Below are 24,990 nucleotides of genomic sequence, written 5' to 3' on the forward strand. Positions count from 1 at the left end.
AAAAGCACGGGTGAAAGGACACCACCCTGCGGTACTCCTTGCTTTATTTTTCTCTGTTTTTAAGTTTGGTCTCGAAATATCACCGACGAGTGACGACCACTCAGGTAGTTCGCGGTCCACCTCTTCAGCCCTGGTGGGAGTGTCGACTGTAAAATATCATCTAGTAGCGTGGCGTGGCTGACTGTATCGAAAGCCTTTTGTAGGTCCAACGCTACTAGGACAGTCCTCTCGCAGGGGCGGTTTTGGTTTAGTCCACGGTTTACCTGGGTGTTTATGACGGTGAGTGCCGTGGTGGTACTGTGCACTCTACGGAAACCATGCTGGTGTGGGGCTGGAGTCAGGTGTTCAGTGAGGAGTGGGAGTAGAAGGGCTTCAAGTGTCTTCACTACTGGGGAAAGGAGAGTTATCGGACGATAAGACTCCCCTTGGTTGGCGGGTTTCCCAGGCTTCAGCAGTGGGACCACTCTCCCTAATTTCCACTTACCAGGAATGATGAGAGTGGCCATAGATAGGTTGAAGACCTTAGTGAGGAATTCTACTCCCAATGGATCCCGCTTTTTCAACATCAGCATGTTCAATCCGTCGGGGCCAATGGCTTTTAAGGGTTTCATGTGTTTGATGGCCCCCTGAACCTCGTCGCTGGTGAAAGTAAGCGGTGCACTGTTGTATGGCAGTTTGTGCAACCGTCTGGTGGCACAAAGTTTGGATCTGTCGACCGGTGGAAGCAGTATAAATTGCCGGCTAAAATAGCTCGCGCATCTCTTCGGATCCGACGAAGTACGACCGTTGAAGGTGATATCCACCTTGTCGTTGTGGTTCGTCGGGTTCGACAGGGACCTTACGGTGGACCAGAGCTTGCTCACACCAGAAGTGAAATTACAGGACTTCAGATGCTCTACCCATTTGGTCCGCTTGTGTTGGGTGACCAGTTGCCGGATCTCCGAATTGAGGTCCTTTATATGAGGGTCCCCGGGATCGGCCTGGCGTAGGTGGTCACGCTCGTTTGCCATAACGGCTGCTTCGGCTGGGAAATTGGGACGTAATTCCCGGATCCGTCCAGCAGGTATAAAGCGAGCCGCGGCGGCTGTAATCGCCTTGCGGAATGCGCGTTCGCCTGCGCGCACGTCGGTGGGAGTGGGTAGGGCTGCGAAGATGTTCTCAGTAAATTTCGCGAATCTGGTCCAATCAGCTTTGTTAAAGTTGATGTATGACCGGTGATCCGCGGAAACAAAGTCGGCAGGTTTCTCGATCGAGATGATAATGGGCAAGTGGTCTGATGCAAGCGATAGCATAGGTCGCCAGGTTATGCTATTTATCAGACCAGCGCTAGCAATTGTTATGTCAGGCGAGCTGCTGCAGTTGCCCACTACCCTAGTGGGGGCGTCGTCGTTTACAGTGCTGAATGTCGAATCGTCTATCTGTTCTGCCAATAGCTGTCCCCTACGATCATTTGGCAGGTTTGAATGCCAACGATCGTGATGCGCGTTAAAGTCACCTACTACCAATCGGTTTTCTCCCCTGATGAGCGTACCAATATCAGGGAGATATCCTGCCGGCAGCAGGTGACAGGGGGTATGTAAATATTATATATTTCGAGCTCGGCATCGCCTGACCTTGACGTTCTAAGGTGCTGTCCCTGCGGTCAATGCCTTCATCGATAAGACGAAACTGCACTGAATGGTGTACCATGAACGCTAGGCCACCACCGTTATCTCGCTTGCGGTCTTTTCTGTGCACATTGTAGCCGTCCCTGGCGAGCTAGTGTGCAGTTTTGTCTCCTGGACCGCAATTATCTTAATTCCGAACCGGCGCATGAAGTCGACTATCTCGTCAATCTTGCTCGTAAGTCCGTAGCAGTCTAGTTGCAGAAGCTTGAAGCTTCGCGGGAGTGTTGTCGCAACTCAGGGGGTGAGGGATGCGTGATGTTGTCTGCGTTGGTCCTGCTGTGCGTTATGCAACAAAGTTTGTGGCCTGATGTTGGCTGGTGGCCGCGCCACTGGGGGCGGTTGCGGGTGCAGAGCTCTACAGCAGGGGGGCAACGTAGTCGCGTGTCCACTCACGGGTGGTGTGCAGGCCGGAGCACCTCCGTAAATGGCACCAACCACTGCAGGAATTGCATGGGACAATTGTCAAGTTCCGAGGAACTACGGTCTGACACACGGAGCAGACTGTGCGGGGACCAAGAGCTGCTGGTTTGTCCCCGCACTGGGGTCGGAGCAGGAGGGTTGTGGGTTAGAGAGGTAGTTGTGTTGCTCGTGAGGGCTCCTTACCGTTAAGGTGTTATTGGTGGCGGCAGTGTGATGTGCCGGCACTGAGGGCAGTGTAGCCGTAGAGGCGGGGGCCGCCTGTGAGCGGGAGCAACACGTGGCCACATACCTTGTGGTCCAGTCCCTGTGTGTCTCAAGGCCTGAGAGGGTCTTAAGATGGCACCACCCGTTGCACTGGTTACACCTAACCGAGGTGGAGTTCGGGTGGAGCCGTTTGTGGCAAATGCAGCAGTAGAATACCTCTGATCCAGGGTTGGGTTCGACGCCAGCCCGGAAGAGAAGTATTTGTGGAGCAAACTAGCTGCAATGAGTTGCTCCTGTCACGAAAGATTGGGGGTAAGATACGGTACACTAGACAGGGCTAGTATACTGGGGCCGCAGCCCTTGGTCGGGAAAAACACGAGTCATTCCGGTAACGTAGAATCGGCTGCCATGTTAATGAAGGGCCATGGGCTGGCGAATTGTAACATGAAATGGGCCGCAATAGTCTACTCCGCTGTACGTAAAGGGCCGGACGTATGGCGTCAGTCGATCCGGCGGCAGCTGACCCATCAGTGGTGCAGCGGGTTGGGTTCTGTCGTTTATACAAACTGGACAATGTTTTTTGACGGTCTTCAGCACGTTACGTATTGCGGGTATCCAATACCGTTGGCGTACCTCGTTCTTCGTAAGGTTGTCGTTCTGGTGGTGTGTTTTCTGGTGCTACTACTAGCCTCGTGACGTGGCTTTTTGTTGGCAATATGATTGGTCTACGTGCTGAAATCGGCAGACAATACGCTGCGTCTATCCTTCCACAGACCCTTAGAAAACCTTCTTCATCCAAGTGCGGAGTCAGTTGGTAGAGACTGGAGATTTTTGGCAACGGTGACTTCTTACGCACCAGACTGATTTCATGCTGGTACGCTTCTTTTTGGACCAGACGGCATAGACAGTTTTCGGCAACGGCTAATTCGTCGGCATGCAGTTCACCGTCATAACGGTCTTCGCTCCTGGTATTGTTGACGAATCGCAACACTCACACCAGCTTACTTACTAGTTTTGAAAAGGGTGAAAATTTAGTAGGTTTGATAAATGGCTCACCTGTATCGCACAAGCAGGTGTCGACTAGTGATCTCCTCGTTGCTATATTCGTCGGACGTCAGAATGGTTTCTCGAGGCCACCATTCTTCGCCTTGGTGTAAGAATTCTGGTCCACTAAACCACCGCGAATGTAAGGCGAACTCATGTATCGGCATAGCACGTGTGGCTTCGTCTACGACGTTTAACATCGTAGGCAACCATCGCCACTGATCCGGTGACGTTGATGTGAGGATCTCTGCGATCCGATGTGCTACGAAGGGTTTGAAAGTTCGAGCGTGCGCGCGTACCCACAGGATAATCGTCTGTGAATCGCTCCAAAACGTCGTGCTGTCGATGCGAATCTCGTGACCTTCTTCCAGCAATGTTTTGATGCGACATCCGAGGATTGCAGCTTGTAGTTCCAACCTTGGAACCGTTACTGCTTTAAGTGGCGCGCAAGTTGATTTGGCGCAAACAAGAGCTACCTTCACTGCTTCTTCCTTTTTTACTCTTAAATATGCGGCTGATGCCTGTGTGCTAGCGTCAACAAAAATATGTAGCTGGATGCTGTCAGCGGACGGTATCAAACTTGAGTAACACCGTGGGATCGAGAATGTTTTTACTGCCTGAAAGTTCAACCACCAAGACTCCCATTGCGCTGCTAAATGATTAGCCAACTCGTCGTCCCAGGCTATGCTTTGCTTCCACAGAGCCTGTATCAAGAATTTGGCAAAAATTGTTACGTTGGCTAGGAGTCCGAAGGGATCGTATATGGACATCACGATTCCCAACAGTTCTCTCTTGGTCGGTAGTCGCTTACACTGCAGAATGTCGTTGGAAATATTAAAAAACTTGAAATGGAACTCAAAGGCGTCTGTGGTTGTGTTCCAAAACATCCCCAGAATTTTATCAGCGGTGGCCTGTCGTTCCAAATTGATGACTGGTCGTGGCACATTGCTGCTACCGTTCAAATTGGCTTCTAGGACTTTCCTATTTGACACAAACTTGCGCAGTTGGAACCCGGCAGCGGAAATAATTTCTACGGCTTCCCGAATAGTCTTGTTGGCGTCTTCGACATTATTGAAGCTGATCACCAGATCGTCAACGTAAGTTTTGTTTTGTACGGCATCCACACCTTTTGGCATCTGGTCGGCGAATCTGGCGGCGTTTTTGTTTTTAACATATTCCGCGCAACATGGAGAACAAGCAGCACCGAAAATCATTGAGGTCATGGCATAAGTACGAATTGGTTGACTGGAATCATCGCCTCTCCACAAGAAGCGCTGCGAGTCTTGATCCTCAACTCTGATGCGCACTTGAGAAAACATCTCCTGGATGTCTCCAGCAACCGCGATGATTCCTTGCCCAAATTTAAAGAAAATATTGACTAAAGATTGGGCCTTAACTGGTCCTTTGAGTAAGGCACTGTTAAGCGATACATCGGAAGCCTTAGCGGCTGCGTCAAACACTATGCGCAGATTATCCGGCTTGCGTGCGTTAACCACACCGAAGTGGAGCAAATACCACGTAGTTGGTTTCACTATACTGGCTTCTTCGGCGCAAAGTTCCCTCGCGTAACCCTTGTGCACATACTTGTCGATTTCATGTATGTAACTTTTGACAAATTGGCTGTCTCTTCTCATTCTTGACTTAATACCCAGTAAGCGTTTTTGTGCCACGTCGTAGCTGTGAGGACGATTCACATCATCTTCTCGCCACAGCGTCCTACTTCGTAACGACACCCTTTGTGTATGATAGTTCGTTCTAATATACCTCTTGCACGTTTGTCCGCATCAGATTCCAGTTCGACATTGACCGGAGATCTAATAGCTAAACTATCGACTGCAATATAATTGTTATTGCGAAATTGTGACTAGTATGTGGACCTCGTAACTCGAGCGTGATTTACGTGACTTCTCTGTTGTTTTGTTTCTGCCGTACCATTGCAACGACAGAAGCGATGCTGGTCCTTGCAACCCCAGACTGGTGGCGATGCTGTCACTTAACAATGACACCGAAGAACCTTCGTCGATCATGGCGTAAACCTCCGTTTTACCTCGTGGTCCAAACAATGTTACAGGCAGAATTTTGAACAAAGTTGACTTACTTGACTGATGGCAATTGAACGCGTGTTCCACTTGACCTTCGCTGGGGGCTGGCCGGCTTTTGTCGTTTTGCGAGTGCAACAGCTGGTGGTGCTTCCGCTGGCAACCATTGCCGCCGCATGCTGTCCTTCGCTGACATGTTGATAAGTTGTGCCCATTTGTAAGACATCCGAAGCATAGTTGGTGGCGTTTAACTAAATCGTTGACGTTACTACTGTTGAAACGTCGACATTCCGGCAAAATATGGTTTTGGCAACATTGAACGCATCGGTTGGTTGATTGTTGATCACGTTGTATCTCATTACTATGGAGGAATCGGCGGCTACCACCTCCTGCTAATGCTGTCTGGCCGCTACTTGTTGGTTGATTAGTTTGACGCGCAAGTGACGGTGGCACATTTCTGTCGGCTATTTTTGGCATCAACGCAACGACTTTGGCCAGGTCACTTAAGAGGGGTTATACGCAGTTATGAAGCAAATAAAAGACGGGTGGTCAAGGATTTATCCTGAAGAAACTTCAGAATATTTTAATTTGAAAATTTTTGGCGGTTATAAAAGCATCCTTCAAGAACGTAACAAAATTTTTTATTTATGAAAATGTTGATTATAGATCGCGCTGCAGGCGATTTCTGGAACCTCCTTTAAAAAAAGACGATTTACGGTGTACATCGTAACTCAGGATTGGATTATCTGAAATCAAAAAACCAAACAAATTTTGTTAATATATTAGATTATCTAGTAATTAATCGTTCGGCTAATCAAAATAGTGAATTTTCACAAAATGGCAGCTTTTAAAAGAAATGATTTCGATTTTTACGTTAAAATTTGGCCGTAAATTGATTATAAAATGGAAAATAAGTATCAGATTTACAAAAGGAACGATTAATTACTAGAAAATGTATCTTTAAAGATTGAGTTAAAACGGTTGACCGATCAAACAAGCCGTTTTCGAGATATCGTGTACACCGTCTAGAAAAATGCCGTTTTGAAAAAAACACGTTTAAAGTTTCAATACCTACCTTAAAACGTGCCGAGGCATCTCTACATATTTAGGTATAACTCCGAAAGTATTGCTTAGATCTACTTCAATTTTCGTGCGTATACTTTTGAATATATGTACATTACAAAAATGCAATAAAAAAAATCGATTTTTTTGAAAGTCATAACTGCGTATAACCCCTTAACCAATCAGCAAAGTTTCCAACTGTCGGAAACGGCGATATTTCTGCAGCGCGCTTGCTCCATTCATATTGTTTTGGCGATGGCAGTTTGGTCACAAGTTGCTCCAACAAGGTAGGGTTCACCAAGTGGTTTTCGCATTTTGCTGATTTGAAAAAGGCTACAATGATTCGTACCCGCGTCGAGAATTCTAAAATCTGATCAAGACGGCTCTCGGTGATATTCGGGAAGTGTTGCACCCTTTGCAGCTGGGAACGTATGAGCAAATCTGAGCGGCCGAAATTAAATTGCAGTTCACTCAAAACGTTGGACACGTCGTCCGGATGAATGAGTAGTGATTTGACGGCTTGCCTTGCTTCGCCCTGCAAAGCTCTTTGTAGGCGCATGAGATTTTGCCTACCGTTGTAACCAAACTCTGCAGTAGTATCACGGTAACTCGCTTTGAACAGTGGCCAATCCTCTGGGTTTCGTTGGCGGCAATGATGACACTGTTGGCGGGAGTGACAGCTGTGTGTCTAAAGGGACGACTATATCCAGTTCGCTTACTGGCTGAAGCGGTGCTTGCCATTGAGGCTGTTCAAATTGATGTATTTCAAGACGTTGACGCAACTGTTGAATATCCGAACGTTGAATATTTGTATCATTCCGGAGCTCGACAATTGACGCACGCAAGGCCTGAATTGAGGCGACCAACGCGTTTAAATTGTCTGCTTGTGCACTTGGCCGTGGTGGCGCGGGGCCAGATGTTGCTTGAATGACCGTCTCATTTAAATCCACATCTTCTGCACTGGTTCCTTGCTGTTGACGCATTTGGGCTCTTGTTCGCATTAGAGCTAATGGTCACGTATATATATTTTTAGCTACTTAAATGTTTAGGTGCTTAGCACTTTATCGACGAGTAACTCTCTGTAGAACGACGAGTAGTTGTTACTGGCGGCCCGTTTGTAACGGATTGTCCAAATACGCGCTACGACTTACACGAATTTGGCGGCAAAATTGTTGTACAGCTAACAAATCTTCCGAACGGCGGCGATTTTGTATTACATTACATATACGAAATGGTATTTCGCAATCTGTTCACAATACGATAATGGCAAGTCCACTTTGCACAATTGCAGCAACTTCGGGTTAAATACCCAATGGGTCTGTGGCTGAATTTTACGATGAGATGAGTAAAGTCTTTTAATTAGACTTTTGCAAGACGATGACTTCCAATTGGGGCTTTGCAAATGACGGCGATTTGCAAATATTACACGGCGATGATTTGGAAAAGATGGCAGAGAACAAGTTTTAGAGATGTTATTGGTGACGACTAAAAAATGTTGTTTTTATTGTTTAGCATTTAATCGATACATTACTAATGGAGTTGGCGATAATATAAATGACAAATGAAATAAGAAAATAACGACAACTAAGAAAACTAAAACCGAGAACTATGAAAAACTAAAACTTGTGTTCGCTGCCCGCCATCTTTTCAACTCCGAGAAAAATGTATGTATGTATGTGTGGAAACTTGAATTGGCTGCGGTTTGCGCCCGGCCAGTTTTGGTGTTGCCATACGATTGTCAAACGTTGTGAGTTACCACACACGCTTTTTTCTGTTATATGAATGCATAGTTAATAATACCTAACCAACATTTTATTAGAATTTTGTCTACACACCTGTTTTCCTTCCCGCCATCCATTTTTTTAGTTTTTAATTTGACATTTTTCTTTCCCCGCGTAAAAATAATGATCTATTACACAGAAAATGCAGGATTGTATGTCAAAAAGTATGGTTATTATCTAGGATTATTTTATAATCTCAGATTTTGGGAGAGAAATTTTGTATGGAAAATTTCGTTTTTTAATTACGGATTGGGAGTTAAGCACGAAAAAGTACTACTTATATTTGAACGTATTTTAAACTAATATAAGTATGCTTCCCTTTTTTGGTTTTGCACTCTGTGTAATTTTTTTGATTTTCTGTTCAATTTTATTATTTTGATTTCACTGTTTAAATTTAATGCAAATTTTTCATTTATTAAATAAGCAAAATAAAAGGTTAAAATCTCAAAATTTAGTTCACCAAAGAAACAGTCATTACCGCTAGTATCGATTGTGGTGCCCACTTTAGGATTTTTAAAATTCCCTCTTTATTACACGTGAAGAGGGTTCCATATGTAGAAGTCCACGCAAGTGGGGAAATTTACTGATCGTCATTCACAATTCATCTACATATGGTACACGCAGCTCCCAACTTCCGGGATTAGCCCAAGTATCTTCCGAACACGCGAACATGAGGCAAGGCAAGAAAAACATAGGACCTTGTGACGTCTACTACAGCTGCCATGTAAAGGAGCGCAAATACGGTGTCGGATTTGTTGTGGGAGAGAGACTTCGTCGCCAAGTACTGTCGTTCACTCCGGTGGACGAGCGTCTCGCAATAATCCGCATCAACGCCCGTTTTTTAACTTCTCGCTCATTTGCTCCCACGCCCTGACGAAAAGGAACGATGATGCGACCAAAGATTCCTTCTCGCCACGACATAAAAATCGCGCTGATCGACTTCGCCGGGGCCCGAAACATGATAGTCTGCAGCACCAGATTCCAGAATAAGAAAATACACCAAGCAACGTTGCTGTCTCCTTATCGGAAAACGCAAAATCAAATCGATCATGTTGTGAAAGCTGGAAGACACGCTTCTAGTGTATTAGATGTATGTACGATCCGAGGACCCAAACTACACACATGCTTCTGTGCAGCAAAAAGCGTACAGCTAACTATACAAAGAATGTTCGACATCGAAAAGCTGCAATCACAACAGACAGCCAGAAGATTCGCCACTCGACTCTCACTCCTGCTCTCAGAGAGTACTGCCCAACAAAAGGGCATGCACGAGCAATGGAGCATCATTTCTCGTTCTCTACGTACCGCCGCCGAAAAAGATATCGGATTCCGGCAAGCCCAAAAAAACGGTTGGTACGACGAGCAATGTCATGTTCCTGCCGAAAGAAAGGATGCCGCCTATAGAACCACGCTGCGATCGGGCGCAACGCGAGCCATGTTGGATCGCTACACAGAGCTAAAAAAGGAAGAGAGACGTATTATCCGACAGAAGAAACGAGAGGCCGAAATACGTGAGTGCGAGGAGCTTGAGATGCTGGCCAATAGGAACAACGCCCGAAAATTCTACCAGAAAGTTCGGCGGCTTACAGAGGGTTTTCAGACCGGGACGTTTTCCTGTAAGAAAAAAGACGGCGAACTGGTGATTGACATCCAGAGCAATCTTAAATTATGGAGGGAACACTTCTCGAACCTGTTAAACAGTGATAGCTGCGCATGTCACAGAGAATGTGAAGATCCCGATGCCCCAATCGTCGACGACGGAATTGTCGTTCCGTTACTCGACCATGACGAGGTGAGAATAGCAATAACGCGTCTAAAGAACAACAAGGCCTCGGGCGCCGACGAACTGCCGGTTGAGCTATTCAAACATGTCGGCGAGGAGCTGGTAAGGTGCATGCATCAACTTCTATACAAAATATGGTCGGATGAAAGCATGCCTGCCGATTGGAATTTAAGCTTACGAGTAAGGTCGACGAGATAGTTGCCTTAATGAGTCGACACAGTATTAAAATAGCTGCGGTCCAAGAAGAGGTGAAAACCGATTGGTTGTAGGTGACTTTAATGCGCATCACGATCTTTGGCATTCAAACCTGCCAAATGATCGTAGGGGACAGCAACTGGCAGAGCAGATAGACGAATCGACATTCAGCACAGTGAACGACGACGCCCCCACCAGGGTAGTGGGCAATTGCAGCAGCTCGCCTGACCTAACAATTGCTAGCGCGGGTCTGATAAATAGCATAACGTGGCGACCTATGCTATCGCTTGCATCAGACCACTTGCCCATTATCGTCTCGATTGAGAGACCTGCCGACTTCGTTTCCGCGAATCACCGGTCCTATTTTAACTTTAAAAAAGCTAATTGGGCCGGCTTCACGGAATTCACCGAGGACACCTTCGCCGCTCTTCCCATCCCCACTGATGTGCGCGTAGGCGAACCCGCATTCCGCAAGGTGCTCACAGCTGCTGCGGCTCGCTTCATTCCAGCTAGAAGTTATAAAGACATTCATCCTCATTTCCCAGCCGAAGCAGCCAGTTTAGCAAACGAGCGTGACCACCTACGCCAGGCCGATCCCGGGGAGCCCCGCATAAGGGATCTCAATTTGGAGATCCGGCAACTGGTAAAGCAGCATAAGCGGACTAAATGAGTTGAGCACCTGAAGACCTGCAACCTCACCTCTGGGGTGAGTAAGCTCTGGTCCACCGTTAGGTCCCTGTCAAACCCGACGAAGCACAACGACAAGGTGGCTATCACCTTCAACGGTTGCACTTCGTCGGACCCGAAGAGATGCGCGAGCTATTTTAGCCGGCTGTTCATACTGCATCCTCCGGGCGACAGAATCAAACGTCGTGCTACCAGAAGGCTGCACAAACTGACGAACGACAGTGCGCCACTTACTTTCTCCGGTGATGAGGTTCAGGGGGCCATCGAAAGCCATTGGCCCTGACGGCTTAAACGCGCTGATGCTGAAGCATCTGGGACCCCTGGGAGTAGGATTCCTCACAAGGGTTTTCAATCTGTCCATGGCCACTCTCATCATCCCTGGCAAGTGGAAAGCAGGGAGAGTGGTCCCACTACTGAAACCTGGGAAACCCGCCAACCAAGGGGAGTCTTATCGGCCGATAACTCTCCTTTCCCCAGTAGTGAAGATACTTGAAGCCCTCCTACTCCCACTCTACACGAAACACCTGGCCCCAGCCCCACATCAGCACGGTTTCCAACGAGTACGCAGCACCACCACTGCACTCACCGCCATAAACGCCCAGATAAATCGCGGGCTTAACCAAAACCGCCCCTGCGAGAGGACTGTCCTAGTACCGTTGGGCTTGAAAAAGGCTTTCGATACAGTCAGCCATTCCACACTACCAGATGACATTTATCAGTCGACACTCCCGCCAGGGCTGAAGAGGTGGTCCGCGAACTATTTGAGCGGTCGGCACTCGTCAGTGATATTTCGAGATCAAACTTCAAAGCAGAGAAAGATTAAGCAAGGCGTACCGCAGGGTGGTGTCCTTTCTCCCTTGCTGTTCAATTTCTACATCTCGAAGCTCCCCTAACCACCAGCGGGAGTTTCCCTGATCTCATACGCTGACGACTGCACGATCATGGCGTCGGGCAATGACATCGATGGCCTGTGTTCCAAAGTGAACAACTACCTCACCGACCTTTCTCGCTTTTTCACTGCGAGGAATCTACAACTTTCCCCCACCAAGTCCACGGCGACCCTCTTTACCACCTGGACAAAGGAGGTCAAGCTGTCCCTTAAGGTAAAAGTCGATGATACACCAATTCCGACGGTAAATAACCCCAAAATTTTGGGCGAAACCTTTGACAGCTTGCTCTCCTTCTCTGCGCATACAACCGCAATTGCCACAAAAGTCCAAAATCGCAACAAGGTCCTCAAATCGCTGGCCGGCAGCACTTGGGGCAAAGACAAAGAACTGTTGCTTTCGACATTTAAGGCAATTGGCCGGCCGGTTCTTAACTATGCTGCGCCTGTCTGGTCGGCTGGAACTAGTGATTCGCAGTGGACAAAGCTACAGACTTGTCAAAATACCGCCATTCGGACAGCGACCGGGTGCCTCCTGATGTCACCCATTCAACACCTTCATAACGAGGCACAAATGCTCCCAGTTGTGGAGCACAACAAATTGCTCAGCAAGCAGTTCCTGCTCGGATGTTACCGTAGGTCTCATCCCTGCAGACACCTGCTTGAGCCCGAGCCGCCTCCCAGGCACGTCAGGAGACACCTGCTAGACTACGCTGGCGAAATCCAGGACAAGACTGACCGTAACCTACTGGACCGGACAGTATTTAGACAGTCTATAAACGACATTCACCGGGAGACCGTTACCACCTTCTTGAACTCCCGTCCTGTGAATGCCGTAATCGGAGTCCAACCACCACCTATCGCAGATGAAGAGCTCCAGCTTCCCCGTGAGACCCGTGTAACACTGGCACAACTGCGTTCTGGATACTGTAGCAGGTTAAACTCCTACATATCCAGAATCGACCCCGACATACCAAACACATGTCCGGCATGCGAAGGTACCCCGCACGACACTAACCACCTCTTCACATGCCCCCTTAAACCGACTCATCTAACCCCCCTCTCCCTCTGGACCCAACCTGTCGAAACAGCATGTTTCTTGGGCCTACCCCTAGATGAGCTAGACGAAGACGACCGATGATATGCCTACACTGACAGGGCTACCTATGCTGTTAACAACAACAACACATTGGAATTTAAGTGTGTTCTGCCCAATTCATAGGAAGGGAGATCCTGCAATCAGTGCCAGTTACCGCGGGATTAGTCTTCTAAATATCGCCTATAAGGTTCTAACGGACGTATTGTGTGAAAGGCTGAAGCCCAACATCAACCAACTGATTGGACCTTATCGGTGTGGCCTTAGACCTGGAAAGTCTACCATCAACCAAATATTTACAATACGCCAAATCTTGAAAAAGACCCATGAGGGGAGAATCGACACACACCATCTTTTCGTCGAATTCAAAGCTGCCTTCTACAGTACGAAAAGTAGTTTCCTGTATGCCGCGATGTCTGAATTTGGTATCCCCAGCAAACTAATACGGCTTTGCAAGATGACGTTGCTCAACACCAGCAGCGCCATAAGAATTGGGAAGGACCTCTCCGAGCCGTTTGATACCAAACGAGGTTCCAGACAGGGTGACTCGCTGTCGTGTGACTTCTTTAACCTCATGTTGGAGAGGATCGTACGAGCCGCAGGATTTAATCGCTTAGGCACAGTATTTTATAAGAGCGTACAATTATTGGCGTATGCCTATGATATTGACATCATCGGCCTTAATAACCGCGCTGCTAGTTAGTTAGTTCTGCCTTCTCCAAACTGGATAATGAGGCAAAGCGAATGGGTCTGGTGGTGAACAAGGACAAAACGAAGTACCTCCTGTGATCAAGCAAACAGTCGGCGCACTCGCGTATCGGCACCCACATCACTGTGGACAGTTATGACTTGGAGGTTGTAAAAGACTTCGTTTATTTAGGAACCAGCATTAACACCGATAACAATGTCAGCCTGGAAATCTAACGTAGAATCTCCCTTGCCAACAAGTGCTACTTTGGAGTAAGTAGCCAATTGAGTAGTAAAGTCCTCTCCGACGAACAAAACTAACACTCTACAAGGCTCTCATGATGCCTGTCCTAACGTATGGCGCAGAAGCGTGGACGATGACAACAACCGATGAAGCGACGCTTGGGGTGTTTGAGAGAAAGATTCTGCGTAAGATTTTTGAGGCGAATATCGCAGGAGATGGAACGATGAGCTGTATGAGCTTTACGACGTCATGGACATAGCACAGCGAATAAAGATACAGCGGCTACGTCATGCGGCTGGGTCATGTCGTCCGAATGGATACTAACGCTCTTATCTGTATCTAGATGTGCTAATCTGTGCACAAATGCGCTGATGGTTTTTGCAGTCCGCTTTAAAAATAGTAATATATTATATCTTAATTTGACTACAGTGAGATTTCACAGAGTAAGATTTCACTCAATATTCAGGAAACTAATTGTTGGCGGCCGCCGTAGCCGAATGGGTTGGTGCGTGATTACCATTCGGAATTCACCGAGAGGTCGTTAGTTCGAATCTCGGTGAAGGCAAAATTAATAAAAACATTTTTCTAATAGCGGTCGCCCCTCGGCAGGCAATGGCAAACCTCCGAGTGTATTTCTGCCATGAAAAAGCTCCTCATAAAAATATCTGCCGTTCGGAGTCGGCTTGAAACTGTAGGTCCCTCCATTTGTGGAACAACATCAAGACGCACACCACAAATAGGAGGAGGAGCTCGGCCAAACACCTAACAGAAGTGTACGCGCCAATTATTTATTTTTATTTTTAATTGTTTACTATCATGAGGGGTGAAGATTTCACCTCAAACATTTTAGAAAGTATATTTGTCCATGTTTAATCTATATAACATTTGCATAAATTTGTGTTGTTTCTTTGTATCGATAAGATGAAAAAAATTATTCAAATATCACGTCGACCACTTCCACGCTGAGAGGATACTCCTCTACTAGATCCCCCAAAACAAAAGCTTTGGAATGGAGCTCACACCAATAAATGTAATGTAATCAAGGTTTCCAGCGTTCTCTGAAAAACGAATGAGGATGATACTGATTTTCTTGGAACGACCTCAGGACCTGAACTTTTTGATCAAAGTGACTTAAGAGACCTCGGTATCTCAAAAATTTCATCTGAGTTATTAGCATCAAGGTTTAATGACAAACACTTACTTGCTCCGGGTACTAAAATTACGATATATCTAAACAGAGAAGAAGCGGTGCTGTCTTTTTTTACGAAAGAAGATAATCTTGTTTATTTCACCGATGTTAAGGGTTTGATATATTAGAAAAAAAAGGGTCTGACTGAGCACATATCACATGAATGGCGCCTATTTATAGATAGCTCAAAGCGCAGTTTGAAGCTGCTAACTCGGGCAACCTTACTTTTCGATCATTCAAAACGATTTTGTGGATTTTTTTGATGTTTTCTGGTGTTATCGCCTTATTTGGACTGCGTTGTGCATCATCGGTGTCTCTACAATCAGGTTTGAAGTCAGCAAACTATCGTTTTATTGTTCTTTCTAATGGAACGGAGTCCCCATAACACTTTTCAAGCCATTGATTTGCAAGAACGGTATTTTTCCCCATCAAGAAGCAGTGTTAAGTTAAAACACGAGATTCTTTTTGATCCACAGTTTTAAAAATAACAAAAGCAACGCCACTCTTGGCACAATAACTGACGAACTAATGAATAGAATATGAATGAAGCTGACAGTTGTCTTTTTAAGGTTAGTACTAACTGAAAAAGAGGTGAATGCAATACAACTAGTAACATCTATGTGTTAGACACGGGACTTTTCAACCCATGTACATTTACTATGAAATTTTTACCCATGCGAATTTCATGAACTTGTAAAGTCGAGCAAGAAAACTATGGCCCTTATTATGAGCAACATTCGATCTTCGACTATAGTCGAAAGTGCTGATCGAACGAATTTTCATTTGGTATTATGGTGCTCATTCGTTGAAGAATAGGACTATTGTGAATTTCGATCGTTCGACGCATTTACAATAGATAATTTTTTCTCAGCTGATACAGCAAATTAAAATAAAAGAAAAACCGATTGTGTTGAAATTCTTTGCTAACATTTTTAAAAGTAAAAAAAAGTATTTTTTGTGAAAATAAGTACAACGGAGTTGTGTTTCGACAATTCATCGGTCGATGAAAGATTAGTGGAACTAGCTAGAAGTAGAAAACAGCTGAGGGGCGCATCCAACCCCCTAGAAATGGCTCCCACTGAGTAAGTTTGGTATTTTCAAAATGTGTTGACGTACTTAATATTACAGAAATTTCCTTACAGTTTTTTAAAGAACTTTAGATTATCTAAAGAGGCGTTTATGAACCTACTGCCCAGTACAGAAAACCAGTTGCAGCAGTGCACCCGAGCCAAGAGCTCTTCACTATTCTCCAAAAAAAGCAACACAAATTATTAATGTGTGTGCAGCTTTGCACAACATTTGCTTGTTTTATAATGTTCAACTTCCGGATGAAGAGTTATCCGATGAGACCCTCAACGATGATGCTGAAGATATTGAAGTGGAGCCAAATAACGGAGAAGCAGAAAACATAAGAAATGAAATTCTTAGAATATTATAGAAAAATCTAAAAAGTATTAAATAGAAACCTTAACGCCACAGTTTTTGTTTTATTTTTGTTATAAATTTTCTTTATTAAATTATTCGTCATTCGAAAAAAATATGTATTTCAGTTCCTCTATGTATTTCATCCCGTACCTGCCAAGGGAAAATAAAAATGTATTTCTATAAACATCACAAAAAAAAAAAAACTATTATTAACCTTAATCCATTTTGCTGCCGTTCTAACTGGTGGTCCTAAGCAATTCAGCTCCGTTGTAAATTCCTCCCATTTTTTTGCTGCTTGTACTTTGGTGGAAATCCCTTTTGCGAATTGTGGATTCTCTTCCATTAATGCAACTAGCCTTTCTAATTGCTGTTTGGTACTCACGACTTTCGACCTGCATAATATTAACAAAATTAGTATATATTTATTATTTAGTTACTATAAAACAATAAATAATCGCAAACAACTTACATTTTAACAAGTTTTCCCACAATACGCTACACAATCGAAAGCAAAATTGCATTCGACTCTAAATTCGGTATGCAACGAAAATTTCGACAGCGTTGCACCGCTCATAATACCAAATTGACATTCGATTTTCGATCTTCGACAACCAACGAATATCGAAGATCGAATGCAACTCATAATAGGGGCCTATGTTTTCGATCATTTTAACATTATTCTTATGGTCTGTTAAATTGAAATACCCTTAAAAATTTTTTTATTGTTCACTGGGTATATAATCACCCGATTTGGTGTGTTGTCAATAAGAAAAGCTGAATTTTTGCATTAGTACAAAAATGATTTTTTCGCAATATCTTGAAAACTTGACCTGATGAGGCAAAATGCTGATGATTTTCGGATCCAGCACACCCAGATGACTAAAGATGACATACCTAGGCAGTTGCGCCAAAATGGCTGCTTACCAGTGTTATTATTGCTTATTAAAATTTGCTTTTAATTATTCTAAAATAATTGCACACTTTGATTAAAAAAAAAAAATTAATATTAGCTAAGTTCACCAAAGTTATTTTATGTCTAAAGGTTGAATTATTATTAATTTGCAATAAAATTTAGTAAAATTTTTCACTTCATTGACGATTTTAATCAAACACTATAATTTATATAAGTATACTCGTATGCATGTATACATTAGAGGCATACATTTTTTTATTTCTATATTTTTTTTTTAAATTTTGACAGTTAGTAACCTACAATGAAAATCTATTGAAAATAAAATATTTTATATTTTTATTTAAAACAGATAATGAAGGTCAAATTCCTATCGAACTTTACATACCTCTGCACATTTCAGTAAAATTTAATTTGGGAATCAAACAAACTTATAGACAATGAGAATTATTTCTAGCTTGTAACATCAGAGAGACGGACTGAAATTAACACATAAAAAGGTAGACACGGTTTTATCCAATCTTTATAATAATGATGTGAGACGTAAAGGAAGTGGGGAGCAAAAAAAGTACCAAATTTGGGCGAAATATATTAAGTCACTATCGAGATGTACACTTTTACCCAAAGGTGGGAGAGACACCATCCAGTTTTCTAAATTTTACTTGCGTTGTATTTACTTCATTGGTAACAAATTTCATTTAATTTTCCTCGTTTTTAAATTATCGTTATATGGCAGGTGGGCGTGGTTATCGACCGATTTCGCTCATTTCGACTAATCGTGCGCGCGCATAATGAGGATTTCACTTCGACCTCATGGTACAGGGTTTGATTGAAAAGTAATGAGCCTTCCGCGCGGAGCGTCTGGCAAGCGATCAACCGAATCGGCTGGTGGGGGAAAATGATCGTTGGACCTTCCCCTTCCACTAGAAACCGGTCCCAGTTCGCTGGCAACAGCGGTACAGTCAACATCGCTCCGCGCGTGAAAGCTGTTTTAAAAGTGTGTTAGGATTTGTCAGTGGCGAAAATGCAGCGATCGTTGGAGCAACGTTACTCGATCAAATTTTGCGTAAAGCTAAACAGTTTGTATCTCCAGGAAGCACTTTAAACTCGGCATTTTACAAAGAAGTGCTCCTTCGGCTGAAAAACCGCATCGCCCGGGTTCGGTCCGACCTCGTCAACAATTGGAACCTTCATCACGACAATACGCCGGCGCACACCGCCTTCCTCTGCACCTCTGCATTGGTCAAGATGAGGGGTCCGGTGCCTCGCCACCCTCCCTACAGCCCAGACCTGTCCCCGCCGGACTTCTTCTTGTTCCCGCGCCTGGAAAGAAAGCTGTAGGGGAGGCGTTTCGACTCCATCGAGGCGATCCAAAAAACTGTGACAGCCGAATTGAACGCGATTCCGGCGGATGAGTTTAAAAAATGTTTCCTGCAGTGGAAGGACCGCTACCAGCGGTGTATTGACGCTCAAGGGTCCCATTTTGAAGAATATTAGTTGTATAAGCCAAACAGTTTAATAAAACTGCTTAAAAAAATAAGGCTCATTACTTTTCAATCAAACCCTGTATTTTGTGCCCTCTACTCATTACAGTCATCCAGACCGAGTTCCCTTATTAAATTTAAGATAGATCAGGGTTGGGCTCAGCGTAGGTGCCTTTCTTCTTTTCTACGCTAAAGCGCTGCATTCAAGGAAACGAAGCATGGGAGTCTCCTGGAATTGTTCGCAGAAACCACAAGAATTAGTGGATCACATCCCAATAATTTGTAGATGACTGCGCAGTCTGTCCTATTTTATTTTTTCCTACTAAATTGTAAAATTATGATATTAGACAATTGACCGACCACTTCCCTCCTTTTTTAAAATATTTATGCTACTTTCCACAACTGTAAACCATTTCTTAATCCCTTGAACTCGTTAATAAAATATTTGACTAATTCAATAGCCTTCTTACAAAACTTTTTTATAACTTAATCAAATTGGGAAAATTTTCATGTAAAGGGTTTTCCAAACAGACGTGTTATTTTGATATTCAAAGAAAAATGCTATTGTATTTTTTAATAAAAATGATCGGATGTTTATTTCATCTTAAAGAGGAAAGTATGCCGTTAATAGTGGAAAATAACATCAGGCAAATGACCACCACGACCACGCTTACAGGGCAATATCCTTTTCATGAAATTTTCACATAACCGAATTGCAAAGTGGCTGCCCCCCCTGGGCTGTCGGCGTAGACCTTCTCTTTCACGTGGCCCCAAAGAAAAAAGTCAAGGTGTTAAGTCACAAAATCTCGGTGGCCAATTGTGATCTCTTCGAGAGATGACACGGTCCGGAAACTTTTTTCCCGTAAAAAATCAATGGTTTCGTTGCTTGTGTGGCACGTAGCGCCGTGTGGTTGAAAATAAACATTGTCTAGATCAATACCATCCAATTCCGGCCATAAAAAATCGTTAATCAATCTCGATAGCGCAATCCATTCACCAATAACACCTGTTATTGGAAAACCCTTTGGATTGTAAGAAATATGCAACTTTTTCAAATTGATATTTGTTGCACTAAAAATAATTTCCAATAGCCTCTTGCTGTACCAGCTGGTGGTAGCAGAGGTGCCTCCTTTGCGTTGGAAAGATCAGGTGGAAAAGGACTGGCTTCACTTGGTGTGTCCAAGTAGCGCCGGTTAGCATAAGAGAGAAACGTTTGTCGCGCTTTATTAAACTCGGTCAAAATCGAGTGAGCGGTTATCGCGCCAATTAAGAAGAAGAAGATCTAAAACACGGGCGTGTTACTTCACACTTCTATTAAATTATTGTGAAATAGTTAACAATATTTAGCAAAGTATTTTTATTATTATTATTTATTAACAAATTAACTAAATTAATTACCGTAATATTGAAAAAGAGGATTAGCTGCTAGGGCTATCAGCTGTACAAAAAATATTTAAAAACTGTATGACTAGAATGCTTGTGCAGAAATAAAATGAAATATGCTTTTACTTATACACTTATATACTACAAACTAATTACGATAAATTTATACTTAATGCGAATTCTCGCTCGGATGTGCGATTTTGAAATATGTTTTATAAGGAGAGAGAGCTCCTCCGCAGTGTGCGCCAGCTGTAGGTGGCTCCTGGGTCAGAATGTGTTTATGTGTGTCAATAGTGGGACCAAGACGTAGCCGGGAGAAATGTTTTATTTGTGTTTTCCATACGCCGGTGGGGTATTGTGGAGGTATATGCTCTCGGTTTATGGTACTGCAGTGGTGGTGGGTGTAGTGTAGCCATTGACCCGATTTACACGAGGAGACATCTGGAAGGGAGACACTGGAAATTCTCTTTTGAAGTTTCATTCGCGTTCACACGGGCAAAAATGTTTCCGCGACATTTTGACATTTAACACTTTAGCATCATCTGGTTCGGATGTATTCTAGAACGCGCTTACATGTAAAGCAGAGAGCGTTCGACAACAGTTTCTTAAATATATGAATGAAAAATGCAAACTGGTTAAATAATAAATAATTTGTTGTTTTTTTATTGAAATATATTTATAAATTCTTATACTTGAATAAAAAAAATTAAATTAAAAATACTTCATATGTAAATAATTAACTTAAAATTAACTTGAGTAACTAGAAATGCGAGGAAAATTAGAATTCAACATAAACATGCCCCATAATATATTTTAAATTATACCTACTTTACTAGCAAAAATAATCGTGCATTTCCCAAGCAGTGTTCGGATGTTTGTCATCTTTGTTATCTTCCGTTTGCTTGAAAACCAACACATAACTCAGAACCTTCTCCCACAAAAGAAAGAAAAGAAAGAAGCAACTGTCAAAAATTGGAAAGATTGGAAATACGAATAAGAAGAGCAAAGCGTGTCGCCGAGTACGGGAGACAAAATTCCTTCTCTCTTCCCCGACCGTCCTTCGCCACCGAACAAAATGTTTCCCTTCCAGATGTCTCCTCGTGTAAATCAGGTCATTCTAGTTTCGTTTTGGTGTTGAGATATCGTCTAATTGCTGACAGCATATCTCTCTTTTTATGGGATCTTTTGTTATCGGTGCTGAAGAGGCTTGTTTGGAAGCACTGTCTGCCATCTTGTTCTCGTCTTTTCCTATAGAACGGCTTTTAGAATAAATTTGCTGTCGGGCATATGAGAATTTACAATCATTTTCCAAAGCCATGTTTATAGCATGATAAACGGCGACTGTTTCTGCAGTAAAAACAGATGCACAGTCCGGCAAAGTTTGCAGCCGTAGAGTGTCTCCGTTTGTGTCAACCACTGCAAAGTGCGCGTGTATGATACGTTATCAGATTTTGAGCAATCTGTGAACCACAAAGTCCAATTTTCAGCTTCATAGTATGTCTTGGATTTTTGTAGAGATATCTTGGCTCCAAAATAATCACCCCATTCCAAGATGTCCTTTATTAAATTTTTGAAAATTGAGATCGTTTCGATATTATTGTTCCTTTTGCAGAGTATGTAGACGTCATCTGCATAGACAGTGACTACCAGACTATTGGATTTTATAATATACTTAATTCCATTAAAGGCGATGTTGAAAAGGACGACAGATAAAGGAGAACCCTGAGGTATTCATTTTTCTCAAGGATAAATGTCAGAAAATGGTTTTTTAATTGGTTTATGAGTACCGCTTTTGGATGCGTCTTCCTAGAATAGTATTTTTTTCTCTCCTATAATGATTAGAAAAATTTGTACACTGTGCCAAATTGGTGAGAAATTATGGATGGGTCGGAAGAAATGTAGTTGTTGGTTTCAATTGCAGCGACAGGTTGGTATGGGTACCGATTGCATAATTTATTAATTTTATTCGAAATATCGACAGTAGAAGAGTTGGGAGGGATAGATATTGTGAATTTTAAGAATCTCAAATTTTTTGGGATTTCATTTCTCTCATTCTCTCTTCTTTATTCCACCAGGGACATGGTTTTTCCGGGTGTGGGATGCTTGGGGGATAAAACGGATAGCTTTGGCAATGCTGGCAGCTTCATGGTTCGGGGAGTTGGATTGAATGCGAGCGTCCAATTGGTGATCAACCTGCCTTGCAAAGTTGGACCAATCGGCGTGGTCTAAATGGAATTTCGGGGGAGCTTTGAAACGGTAGGAACTATTTGGGTTCATTGAGAGATTTAGGATTATTAGGAAGTGGTTACTGTTATAGAAATCACCTAGTATTTGCCATTTTAATAGAGGGAATAACGGCGGAGAACAAAAGAATATATCAACATGGGGAAAGGAAGAGTGGGTGGAAAAGTGAATCGGACTACCATCATTCAGAACGCAGAGGTCTGACAGTCGTATAGCATTTTTGATAATGAAGCCTGGGTGGTTGTTGGAGTTGGAGCCCCATAAATTGTTCCACCTATTGAAATCGCCAAGTACTATAAGGGGTGTGTTAACAGGGAGGAATGTAGACCGATACCACAATGAATTTGATGCTCATTTCAAATTCGATCATAACTCCTTTAATGTTAGTCTTTTCTGTATTTTTATGTGGAATGACCTTCTTAACTAATACACCAAAACCTTGTTTGGCCCTGGTGTTTGATCAAGCATTTACGAAGTAGGAGGAGTAACTGTTTAGGAGGGCTCGGGTAGCATTGTGGCAGCTATGGATTTCTTGGATAGAAATGAGGCTTAAGTTGAATTGCTTAATAAGCACTTGCAATTTGGAGAAAATATTGTGATAAATATATTTATATTCCATTCTAGAATATTTAGGTTCATGAAAAATAAGGAAAATTCTGAGTCTTTTATAAAGTTGCCTTTAAAGAAAATGCCTTTAGAAATGTTTGAAATATTTATAATTATTCGAAGTAATTATCTGTTGAGAGATCTTTTCTAGTACTGACAGTTTTTATAAGATAGTAGTCCGTATTTTTTAGTAAGTTTTGAATAAAAATGGAGGGGTTAATTTGTATTGATGATGTAGAAGAATCTGTCAAAATTTTATTTTCATAGTGTTTTTTCTTGAGGATTTCTCTGGCCTGGATATATTTGGTGCAGTTCCTGTCCGAAGAGGGGTGCTCTTCGGCGTAGTTAGCGCATTGAGTATGGATACACTTGTCGGAATCGTGAGGTGGAAGGTTGCAATTATTACTATTGCACCTTTTATGGGTATGTTCCAACCTTTGGCAGAGTCTGCAATGCATTGGGCTCAAGATATAAGGTTGAACCTTGACTTTGTACCATTCCACGGAGTCAGGAAGCAGGAAAAGATCAAAGGTTAGAACAATTTGTCCAGTATAAATTGTTTTTGTCTCAATTTGGCGGGCAATTTTGTAAACACCCGTAACATGTGGATCCTTCATTTCTCCGATTATTTCGTTTTCCGCAACGTACTTTAGACAAGGTGAGTAGACTACACCTTTCACAGAATTCAATGTCTCATGTAACATAACATTAATAGGACATAGGTTAGGAACAGAACTTTTAGGAACTTATCTGCAATTCGAGCGTTGCGGGTTAAGACGAGTAAGTTACCGGCGCGGAGTTGGTAAATGGACTCAGCTGAGAATGAGGCTTAGTATTGTGGCAGAAGATATCAATATAAATTTAGGGTTGAAAACCGTGGCTTTGATGGCTGCAGAAGGTAGGGGCGGAATGGGCTCCGGGCCCAAGAAGTTGGCCTCAGAGCCCATCCTGGCTAAGGAGTCAGAGGTCTCCTTACCCACGTCTCCCGGGACCCATGTTAGCATCAGGCATATGTCTACCGACATAATTCATCCTGGATTTACTGGACCCGACTACCCCTGATGGGGTTGGGGGCTGTCTAAGTTCATGAGCGCAGCTTGGTTGCCGTTGCAGATACATACAGATATACCTCTCCATCTGTTTTCCACAACAATGTTCATCGCTTCTTGAACAGCATAAACCTCCGCTTGAAATACAGATGCATGCATTTTAAGTGCAAAGTGTAGTTTTGTCTCGCTGAATTCCACGTAGACCCCAGAGCCGGAGCCGTGCTCCCGGGCTCATTTTCTGAGTTTGACCACAATTGAGCCTCTGGCAGCACCACACTGTATCTCTTTTCAAATACGACTCTGGATGGCATGGAGAGAATCTTTGGATCGAAGTCCATGCCTTCTCTGTTTTTCAATGCCAGACAGGGGCCGCACCAGTTCCCATTGTCTTTCAGCCTGCAGATGGCTTTCAAGGCCTCTCCTTGGATGAAATCATCAAGTGGTGGTACAAACACCAGAGCATTTAATGCCGGGCCTGAAGTAGTCGGGAAAAGCTCCGGTGCAACAGATGGTCACAGTGTGTCTTGATAAGGTCCTCCTCCTGGTCTGCTCATCGAGACCACTGATGTATAGGTGATAAAGGGTCTTACATAGCCTTGTAGATCTATAGGATCTTGCTAGGAGATAGACCCCACGTTTTCTCAAAGACACCTTTGGACTGCCAGAAGACTGTCAGTGCCTTGGATGTCTGTGTTTTAACGTGTGACTGCCAAAGAAGTTTACTATCGAAGATTACTCCCAGATATTTGCTTTCTTTGGGTAGCTGGATTGTGACTCCTTTTAGCTTAGGCACAACGAGTCCATCAAGCTTCCTCCTTTTGGAAAAGACAATACCGGTTTTGCTGGGGTTTGCTGATAGCCCATTAGCACAGCACCAAGTGTCATTCATATCCAGAGTTTTCTGC

General features: G+C 43.6%; 2 protein-coding genes across 2 annotated transcripts; one reads left to right on the forward strand and one right to left on the reverse strand.

Annotated features, from left to right (window-relative positions):
- Positions 1–2,889: 2,889 nt before the first annotated feature.
- LOC128870294 (uncharacterized) lies at positions 2,890–4,969 on the reverse strand. The gene is made up of 2 exons (XM_054112899.1): positions 3,348–4,969; positions 2,890–3,256 (listed from the first exon to the last, which is right to left on the reverse strand). The coding sequence occupies exons 1-2, from the start codon at positions 4,967–4,969 to the stop codon at positions 2,890–2,892; spliced, it is 1,989 nt and encodes a 662-aa protein (XP_053968874.1).
- A 3,597-nt stretch (positions 4,970–8,566) lies between these two features.
- Positions 8,567–16,217, forward strand: LOC128869687 (uncharacterized). Its single transcript, XM_054112294.1, has 2 exons — positions 8,567–16,066; positions 16,127–16,217. The coding sequence occupies exon 1, from the start codon at positions 9,104–9,106 to the stop codon at positions 10,196–10,198; it is 1,095 nt and encodes a 364-aa protein (XP_053968269.1). The 5' UTR covers positions 8,567–9,103; the 3' UTR covers positions 10,199–16,066; positions 16,127–16,217.
- Positions 16,218–24,990: the final 8,773 nt, after the last annotated feature.

The sequence above is a fragment of the Anastrepha ludens genome, chromosome X (genome assembly GCF_028408465.1).
Source record: "Anastrepha ludens isolate Willacy chromosome X, idAnaLude1.1, whole genome shotgun sequence".
Classification (NCBI taxonomy): domain Eukaryota; kingdom Metazoa; phylum Arthropoda; class Insecta; order Diptera; family Tephritidae; genus Anastrepha; species Anastrepha ludens.